Source organism: Ananas comosus, linkage group 20, assembly GCF_001540865.1.
Source record: "Ananas comosus cultivar F153 linkage group 20, ASM154086v1, whole genome shotgun sequence".
Lineage (NCBI taxonomy): Eukaryota > Viridiplantae > Streptophyta > Magnoliopsida > Poales > Bromeliaceae > Ananas > Ananas comosus.
Genome location: NC_033640.1, coordinates 4,155,034 through 4,165,365, shown reverse-complemented (window position 1 = coordinate 4,165,365; position 10,332 = coordinate 4,155,034). Strand labels below are relative to the sequence as shown.

Here is a 10,332-nt window from a genome sequence, read left to right as displayed (position 1 = left end):
AGTCTATATCAGATGCCGAAGGGTACGGTTTCTTGAAGTCAAGTTTAGCGATAATTAAACCAGGATGTGGTTCTTTGTTTATTTTTCGTTCTATCGATATTTGCAAACGGTTTACCACAAAGTTTTTACTACTTTACAACTAGGGGTATAGGTTTACTATATTTTGTATTGATGGATTTGTATTTCGAATATGTTGATTACATCGTCGATAAACAAGTCTGGATTAAACGGGTAGGTGCCTGACGCTATTATGGGATTTACTGATAAGACCCAAATTGAATAAAATCTTGCTGTTAGAGGATTGACTGCTAAAGTCCCCACAGGGGTGGAAGAGTTCTTAGACCTTGGCGGGGCAAACTATATATCAATATAGAAGGGCACCTACAATGGTTTAGTATAATTGATATGTAATTTGAAATCGGGTCTATGATTAGTGCTTTTGATTTGGGTGTGTCTGGTTATCTTAGAAGATCGTGTCTTAGAAGATATTAAGGTGTTAAAAGAGAATAAATATATCTCTTTATTTTATTCTTGGTGTTAAAATGGACCCTTCTCATTTTCTTCATTTCTTGACGGGTGAACTGAAGTTATTAGGGTGTTAAATGGACCGGTTGAGCCGGGTAGGGCCTTCTCATTTCTTGCTTTTATTCATCAGGTTTGGGAATACTATTGTCGTGGTCCTTGGTATTGTAGAGAGTAGGTTGAACCGTAGTGGCCTTTTGACCTTCAGTAGGGTATTTTTACCTTCAGTACAGGGCTTCAGTAGGGGTCTTTTGACCCTCAGTAGTGGACTGACTGACTGATAACCTCAATAGCTCATATTTCAATATAGTAGTAGCATCTTTACTTCCTAGGTCAATTACATTTATAGGTCGTGTTTCTATCCAAACATTTTCTGAATCATAGACATTCTCTCTTTTCGTACTCTGTGGTAGTCCTAGTTTGATGAGAATATCTTTTTTTCCAATCTGGAATTTTTTCCAATCTATTCTGAAATTTACATGAGTGGGGATCAGCTCCGTTAGAGATGGATCAGCTAATTGCTTTTTAAACCATTCAGATGTTACTAAATCTTTAGCAGGGCCCTTGTGTCTAATAACATGTTGTTCGTCAACTGTTTCTAACATATAACTTTTTGGTGCTAAAAAGATTCCTTTCTTGACAAAGTATTCGAGTTTAAACTTCCCCATTTCCATGGATGAGATTAAATCGTCAGAAAGAGGACATCCTAGAACTACTGAGTCAGTATCAGTATAATAACAGTCAGGTCTGGAAATGTATGGATACATATGAATACGAGCACAAGCAGTTACAGCAGCTGCTAATTGAACCGCCGACATCTTAGGAGCTTTCCAGTTATCGTCTTCTGCAAAGCTACTATTGGTAATGTAATTGACAATATAGTAATTTTCAGTAAGCATTTCAGCTGATTGAAAATTATCCATCTTCATCAATTCCTCGTATCTTTTTTGATTGCAGATCTCGGTTACTGTACTTTCAGGATTCATACCAAATCTACCATAGAGCGAATTCATTAAAATCTTATAAATAAATGTCATAGGCTCATCACCTCTTTTCTTAGCTTCGAGTCTGCTTTCATAGAGGTCAGAAATGATCCCTTCGAAAGGACTTGACATCGCCTCAAACAAATACCCCCTAAGAGGAATTATATGGTAACCTAAATCACGTGCGAACTTCAACTCTTCACTATAAAAGATTCCAATGAATTTACCTGTAGGAAAGATTAAAGTACCAAATTTATCCTTATATGGCAAGAATGGATGTGATATACTAGCAGGACATACAACATAGGCCTCAATAAATCCAAACAAGTTATCTAAATCCTGGCATTCCAAATTATTATGCCAGACAGGTACGCCACAAGGCATCGGATAGGATTTCATAATATAAGGATATAAAGAGTTAACATCGTAGTAGTAAAGATTCTCACCATAGGGTTTATATACATCCACATGACCCCCATAATAGCCTCGCCTAATAAAAGTGTCTTGGTTCTGAGTTGGTATATTTATATGAAAGATATTATCATCAAAATATTTCTTACGAAAGATTTTCAGGGATAGCGCTGACACTGTCATCACACCCTCAATATCAATCTGATACTTAGACCAATTAATTTCTTGAGCCTTCAACATCACACCACCTAAGATAAGGATATCTTGTCGAAGATAGTTTATCAAATCCTCACTCTTAGCCCGAAGATCAGACACATCCAAATCCTCATGCGGGATAGAACCTTTGGGACCTAATTCAGGGCATAATGTCCTTCCCAATGATGCAAGAGAGCTAGGCAGCAATGTGCAAGAATCTCTAAAACGTAATAAGAATTTATCGTTAATATAGACTTTCAGCTCGTAAAGTTTATGATTCCTCACCAAGGGTTTGATTTTATACTTTTTACCACGCTCAGCATAATACCTAAGAATTAAAATTCCATCAAATCGGGAAAAATTGTGGAAATAAACTGTTCGAAGTCTCTTATTTTTCATCACACATTTTTCCAATTTTGTGAAATAACATTTTTTTACTCCTTTCTGCAAAGTCAAGATAGAAAGTTATGTAATTTTCACTGAATAAGGTTTCAATCCTCTTGGAAGTCAGATCATCACCGGGCATAACCACTAAGTAACCAATCGCATAAGGAACATGAACATTATTTACCAATATTGTCTCTATATCGGCTACAATGAAAGGACGACTTTCTAATTGATTATTACCTTTGAGTGCGCTTATCTTAGAGGGAATACGACTCTGCTTATACCGAAGTGATTTGACTTCCGGTAGATTACAACAACTTATTATATTAGTATCCATAACATTGATAATCCTTTCAACCATATCAGAAGCTGGTATATTAGGAAAGTCTAATGATTTAATGGATTCGTTTGATTCATAATAGATATTAATGAAGATCCCTTTTATCACTGCATCCTCATATTTTTCACCGTATAACCTCACTAGTTCTTCAATTTTATCATAGATCTTTTTTTTAGGAAGTCTATTACCATTTAGATCACACAAAGGAATAGCCTTGCCCAATATAAAAGACACCTCTGAAACTGTAGGTAAACACATTTTATATCCCATGGTAAATTTCACATACTTTGAATCAATATTGTAGGCATACTGCTCTAGCAATTGTATAAAGGCTAATATTAGAATTTCAAATTCATTAATGCGGGGGTATGGTTCAATAAAACTTGTAGAAGCATATATATTTCCTGGATAACAATTCTTGCTTATAACACTATCAATACCATTTAGTAACCGATCCCAATAAGAATAATAGTTGATAGACGAATAAAACTTCTTGAAACTATTTTGAATTGTCTTAAAACTGTTATTAATATCATATGATATCTTACGATTGTCATATGACCGCATCCAAATAAGATTCCTTATCATAGAATCTTTCGTCAATTTAATGATCATGGTGTGAGTTTTTATCCTTAGTATTTTGGGTTCGTCCTCCTCATTATAGTCTTTAGGTCGTACTCTGTTAGGTTTAATTTCTAGAGGATTCAATGTGGGCGAATTAGGAAGTTGTGGTTTCCTTATTCTTATTTGAGATATAAGTTGGAGAATTAGGAAGTTGTGGTTTCCTTATTCTTTTATTTTTCCTCTAAAGAGTGCCAGCGTGTGTAGGTGTATTAGTATTGCTTCTTTAGATAACAATACTTACCCATAACAGTATACTATTTTATATACTTACCCTTAACAGTAGACCTCTTTTTTTCCTCTAAAGATAGCCCTAAAGTGTAGGTGTATTTTGAATAAAACTTCTTGAAACTTTTATTAATTGAAAATATTTCTACTCAGATTTTGTCTGTTCTCTTTCTTTTCCCTATGAGTTCAGACAGAGATGAAGACAGAGAGAAGCCAAAGATACTATCGTCTTCCAAGTAGACTTTCTGGAAGGTGGTATCTTGATTCCTTTCGTTACGTCGGTGCCGAGAGTCAGCGACTCCACTCTTCCTTTAGCAGTTCCGGAACATCCTTTTCATTGAGTATAAAATCCCTGTTGAATCAATCTCTGTACAGCGGAATCACCTTAACAAACAGCGTAAACTCCGATCGAACTTTCGGTTGTTCCATGGTACAGTAATTCTTTCTTTTCCTTGTTTGATCACAGTATGAATTGCTAGTTTCCAAAAGGGACTCCAATTGTTTATAGGGGGATAGACTTACCTACATCAAACTAGGATGCCTTTAGGACTAGAAATCAATCCTACACTAGCTTTCCCCTTGACCTTGCCTGCTAGTTACTTAGTGGATTTCCTTTCAGTGGATGGTGAAACTCTTTCTTACCTCCCTAGCTGTTCTACTGCTGGCAAAAAATAAAAGAAAAAGAGAACTCGAAACAAGGCAGAAAGAAGGCATTCCCAATTGAAGAAAAGGATTCTATTAGCACTAGCACTCAATGCAAGGCAAGGGATTCGCCTAAGACTCCAATTAGATGGGCCTTCTTATCGAAGCACTCCAACCTTTAGTACTCGAAATGTATCTCAATTTGATAGGCCCGGCTCGATCGGCCATCCCAATTTCCTGCATTTGTGGCAGGGTAAAGATTCTTTCATAATTGCGTAGATAGAACATAGCTGATTCACTCTATTGAATAACTAATGCGATAGCGCCAGGAAAAGGGTTAGCTGACCTTCTTTTTCTAAGAAGTAGGATTTGCTATTCCTAAGGAAAGAATCTATCTATTTGCCGGTTCAAAGCTACTCTTCAATCTGCTTTCTAGAGGGATTCAGAATGGACTCAGGCATAATATAGAGGCATGCTTATGAGCTAAGATTAGATTCTTTAACAGTTACTGAATCCTGTTAAGAGCGTCTTTTGTCTTGTAAGCAAAAGTCAAAGTAAGAGTTCGTTCTCGATGCACCTTAAAAGAGTGCAATGGCTCAGCCACTTTCTTCTCTTATTCTTCTGCTTTCTAGTCATTGACTGGTATAACTCGCTTAGCTCTCCCCACTCACTAAAGACTAAAGAAAAGAGAGAGCTAGGTCTTTCGTTTCGCATCCGAGACTGCTCCTCTGCCTACTTCCACTAGGAGTGATTATAGTGAAACTCATTCTCTCTATCCTAATGTAGGAATTCTGTCTTGCTTCATTTTCTTTCAAGGATTTGAATTTAGGCAAAAGGGGGATAGGAAGGTTTGAACAAGCTCCTTTGGGCGCCGAACCGACAATTCCTTTTTCAGAAAGAAAGTGAACCAGAACTAATTCTTTGATTGAAAAGCTAATGATTGTAGATCTTCTATCAAGATCTCGATATTCGAAGTTGATAAAGAGAAGTAGACTTTCTAGATGATTCAAGTCGGAAGGAGTGCTTTTACGATCCGAAACTAGGCAAAGAGCTTTATTATATTAAGATATTCTATCTCGAGTTACCGTCGCATCAACAGGAAAGAGCGGTTACGAGAGCAGATTCTATTGCAATTGCATCAAGCACTGGAGACGATCACACCAAAAAAACAAGACCAGAAAGACCAGCTAGGAGAATATCTGATTCAATAGCTGCCTACTCTGGGCATGAATGTGAAGCTACTTTTTCTTATGAAAGACCAAAAAATGAAATGAAACTGACCTTAAAGGCGGCCAATTCCTTCTCATTGAAGATGTCCATTAAGAATGGATATTTCGAGAGGCATATGAATAGTGAATTGAATCTATCCCACTCCCTAAGGCTGGTATTTCAAGTCTTACTAGCAAGGATACCATTTGAATTGGGATGGAGGCCTAACATAAAAGAAAAGACTCAAGTTCCACACTCACTTTCTAACTGCTGCTCGCGCTAAAGCAATTGAATTGTAGCAGCTACAGTAGGATAAGAATGCCGAACCGAAGGTGAATGGAAGCAAACTCGCCTGAACCGACATGGACATGGTGGGCAACTGGCCTTAAGACTGCAATTGGATCGGCTTAAGAATAAATGGAAACATTGATTCTAGAGAAGGAAGGGGGGATCCCAATATGCGTAATCCAAAGGAGAAATCTCTCACATGGAAACAGCAACCATCGACTAAATAGAAGTCAGTCAATCCCGGTTTAGTTTTTTGCTTTTCTTTCTGTCATCCCTCGGCTGGAGGATATCGACATGGAAGCATTTAGATTAGGCTTAGCACGAAAGAACAAAGAAAAAAAGAAGGCACTCCCATACCATAGGCAGGAAAGGCTTCAACTAGAAAGGATAAGAAAGGGAATTTGCAACACTCTTAGTGGAAGGCCCGGGAGTTGATAACTCCCTATATCCTCAGTTATTGCGTCCAGGACAAGCCAGTTATTGAGGGCTCTTTATGCCAAATACTTTTACACTACAGGGAATCAATATCCTAAGCAAGAAAGATGTTCCTATTTATACTAGCACTAGTGGGACTGGGGCAGGCTCCAGGGGAAAAGGAATTACACTAGATCTTGGCAATGGCACTCCAACAAGCTCGGCAGGGGGAGAGAACGAAGAGAATGGAATGAGAATGCCTAGAAGACAGAAGCACTTCAATTGGCCTTTGCTTTGAAATTGTCTCGCAGGAAGAAGGACTCCAACTATATGACTGGCAACTGCCACTGGACCGACATCGGAAGAGAACTTCAAATAAGGGAAGAGTCCTGAACAAAGAGATTAGATTACACAAGCAAGGGATTAGCGCACTGGTAACGAGAAGGAAAATGAAAGGAATTGAAATGGAAGGGCTTAGGAAGGCATTCAATTCCTAAAGGGATTCTCTCTTTAGAAAGGGGGGAAGGATAACTGGTTTCAGTTTAGCAGGGCTTCAGTAATACCGCCTAAAATGGTTTAGCACTCGAAATGCAGGAGATTTTCTTATGACTCCAGCTGGCTTTTTGGCTGGAAGGAAAGAGACCTGGGATAAAAATACAACAAACCTATTTTCGAGATGGAACCTAGTCCCTCTTCTATTAAGAAGAGTAACTCCGTACCTCTGACGAGGGCTAAGCGCTTTTTACCTCTTGTCTAATATACCCAGCTCAAAGGGAGTGACCAGGGGAAAGGGAACTCAATACTCAATAGCTAAAGCTAAATAAAGGGTTCTGACCCCAGGAAAGACAACTCCAACCGGATCTTTTTGAACTGTCAATACATATCTCACAGGTGTTATCACAGGCTGACAAGATGGATTGCCCTATAACTTGCTTTCAACAGAAGGATAACTCTCTTAACTTTGCTTGAACTTACTATTTAATAGAACTTAACTCGCTGGCAGGAAACTCGGCTGGACCTACATCGAAATCGAAAGAAAAAGAAAGTCCAACTGAAACAACCATAGAATTGGATGGGCTTACCTTTCCAATGGAACTCGATGGCCGGCCCACACTGGCTGCAAGGAAAAACTCGACTGCAAACTATTCTTTCCTATCCTTTCATTTCCTATCCAATAAAAAGGAAAGGGTAAGACCTTAGCATGTAAAGAAAAGATGCATTTCTTTCCCTCCAATGGCTAGTCCAGTCAACAAAGCAAGTCCAGGAGCTACTCCAGTAAAGTCAACTCGGAGGGGGGTTGTTTAGAGAAAGTCTTCCATATAGCGAGCGATAGGCACTCCAATGAAGAATCTCTCGTTCATGTGATGAAACATGGGTTATAGCGAAGAATTATGGCCAACGAAAATTTGTCACTGACAAGAACTCCACTCTTTCCCTTCCGCTTTCGTGCCTAGCTTCGGTTCCCCTTCTTGTCAATTGGGAAGTTAAGTAAAGGAAAGCAAGTAAGCCTGCGATTGGAAAGCTAGCCAGGAGGGAAAGGAAAGAAAGAAGGCCGGGTGCGGGACAGCTAAGATCATTGATCCAAGTCGGTATTTCTTTTAGGCCACCAAAGGAATGAAAGCTGCGACAGCAGACCGGCTATGCTCAATGGTTCCCTGCTCGTATCTTGCGAAGATAGTGAGCACTACCTTAGTCGCTTAACGGAGAGCTAACCCTAGAAGAGATAGATATTCAACATATCCGAAAAGGAGATCCATGCCACCATCACCATGCCAACAAAAAGACCACATCATCCAACAACCTTCATGTGAAAGAAGGCAGGTCCAGTCCAGTCTCCTCCAAAAAACAAGCTTTCTAGGCGATTCCGGATCTGAGAAAGAAGAAGCTGTTACAGAAAAAGCTGCAATTGGAATGCTTTCCGTGGCGTTAACGGTAGAAGAATAAATAAGGCTGGAGTTCGCCTAGCTTGAACGTGTCGACTGCAAACTCTTTACTTTACCTTCTGACTTTATCTTTTCGGCATAAGCTCTTGCCACTGAAGAAGTCAACTTGAGCAAGAACTGCTTCGGATCAAAGACTATCTTCCCTTTCGAAAACAGCTAAATCGCGATACCACTTGGCTTAGGGTCGTTCCCTAAAGAATACTATGTCTTTCCCTTCGCCACTTCCCTTCTCAGTGCGAGATAGGACCAGAGACGGGCACTAAGACATACATCGACTACCTGTGGGCTATTCACAGAAGGATGACGGGGGGCTATCCATGGGTTAGCTCTAGGATAGGAATTTCCGGGTCCCCCCTACAATGTTAAAGAAGTAATGCGGAAGTTGGAGTGAGATCCCAACCTTACCATTAGTTCCTAGTTAAAGGAGGAAGTCCATGGTCGGTACCGCTCCCGGTTCATTCATTAAGTGAACAGAGTAATGAGTTCGGCATCTGTAAATGGCTTTGTGGAAACAGAACCCGAACTTGCCTATCGAGTCTTAGGGTAGGGGGCTTCGGGAGCGTACCAATAAAAGCTGTCTTAATAGCCGCCTGAGTCTTCCAAAACTTTCCTATGGATGTATTCTTGTCTTGCTACTATACTCTGTTCTGTCCAGAAAGAAAACCTCTTTATTTAACTTAGTTCACCGCGTTGGAACTCTTTCTGTTCTGCTCTTTCTCTTTCCTGTTTGTTTAGCTGGCTGACCGGAAAAAAAGACTAGTCTTGTCTGGCAAAAATAGCTGTGCTCTTTCTTTTTCATTCTAAAAGCCTAGTAAAATTTACGTGATCCGAACCCGAAGGCCGTTCGTTCTCTACGGTCTAATTTACCAGAGGAGCTCTTTCTCTGACTAATCTGTCTTCCTCTTTTGTTCGGCTAATAAAAGTCTGGAAAAAAATCCATAGCCATTTTAGCTCTTCATGGGGCTAATGACAGGACGGACTCTCTTGTGAAGAAGGAGGAAAAAACAAAGAGAAGATTTGAGAGCCGTCTCCATAAAGCTGTTCATGGGGGCTGCTGGTTCTGCTTGTACTGACATAGCAACAGGTTTGGCAGGTCTCTTTTGAACAAAGACAAAATCTCAGATGAGATGCAAGTGGTCCGTGTTCAGGAATGCAAGGACGTATAGTAGAAGACCAGACCATTCCCACACTGTGGGGAAGCTAAAAAGTGCAAAGTGATGTATATGAGTGCCTGTCTTTTGTGAGAAAAAATCATAAGCTTAGCGCCCTGCGAATCTAAGCCCTTTGAATCTTTCTTATTGAAATATCGCTATTTCTCAAGAAAAAGATTCGCTTCGGTCCTTGTCCTTGAACAAACCTATTTACTATAAGAAAGCATACCATTCCCGGCAGATGAGAAAGCCTACCATACACAGCATACCAAGAAGCCATCCAAAGCATACCATCGACAGAGTCCGGAAAGGACAGGAAGAAAGAAAGCTAAGCAAATCCTATCTTGAAGCAATTGGTTCACCCGAGAGTCACTCATTTCCATTTCCTTTCGAGTTAACTGCATGGGATCTTATCACACGAGCTGATTCAATGAGATCTCCTCTTTCTATTCCTTTCACTTCTATTCTTGCTAGCAAGAAATCATAATATAGTAATGACTCTTAGCTCAAAGAAGACCGAGTCAATGCCAATCTCAAGAATCTCAATTCAAAAGCAAAAACAGAAATAAGTTTCCCGCGTTAGAGCATTTCTAAAAAGAAAGAAAAGAAAGAAGGAAAAGCAAGCGTCTCTGCCCCAGCGCCAAAAATAGCTTCTTTTCTTCTCGCCATTCAGGAAGACCGGCCTGCTTGGACACTAAGTCCTTCCTCTGCCAAAAAGAAAGAGAAGCTTTTCTTGAATTAACATACAACCTCCCCTCAACAAAGGATTCAGAGTAGGCTTTATGTTCCTCTCCTGGCTTTCTTACTTTTTATTAATGCTAATATTTGGCAATTTCATTACATCCAACCTGAACTTTCTTTTTTTATTTCATTTTAGAATTCTCAATTCTAATTATTCAAATTTCAATAGAATTAGAAGATAATTAGAGGCAAGCGTCTTCCATTGCACCTTCAATTCAATTGCATTGAACCTCCTTCCCCCCTCGAGAGCTAAGAAG

The 10,332-nt window shown here is 39.5% G+C and overlaps 1 protein-coding gene across 1 annotated transcript; it reads right to left on the bottom strand.

Moving 5' to 3' along the window:
* On the bottom strand, positions 747-6,610 carry LOC109726069 (DNA polymerase-like). Its single transcript, XM_020255499.1, has 3 exons — positions 6,598-6,610; positions 5,514-5,516; positions 747-3,574 (listed from the first exon to the last, which is right to left on the bottom strand). The coding sequence occupies exon 3, from the start codon at positions 2,508-2,510 to the stop codon at positions 747-749; it is 1,764 nt and encodes a 587-aa protein (XP_020111088.1). The 5' UTR covers positions 2,511-3,574; positions 5,514-5,516; positions 6,598-6,610.

Excerpts from the sequence above, each read along its gene's own strand:
- LOC109726069 (XM_020255499.1), bottom strand. The coding sequence starts at position 2,510 with ATGAAAAATAAGAGACTTCGAACAGTTTATTTCCACAATTTTTCCCGA.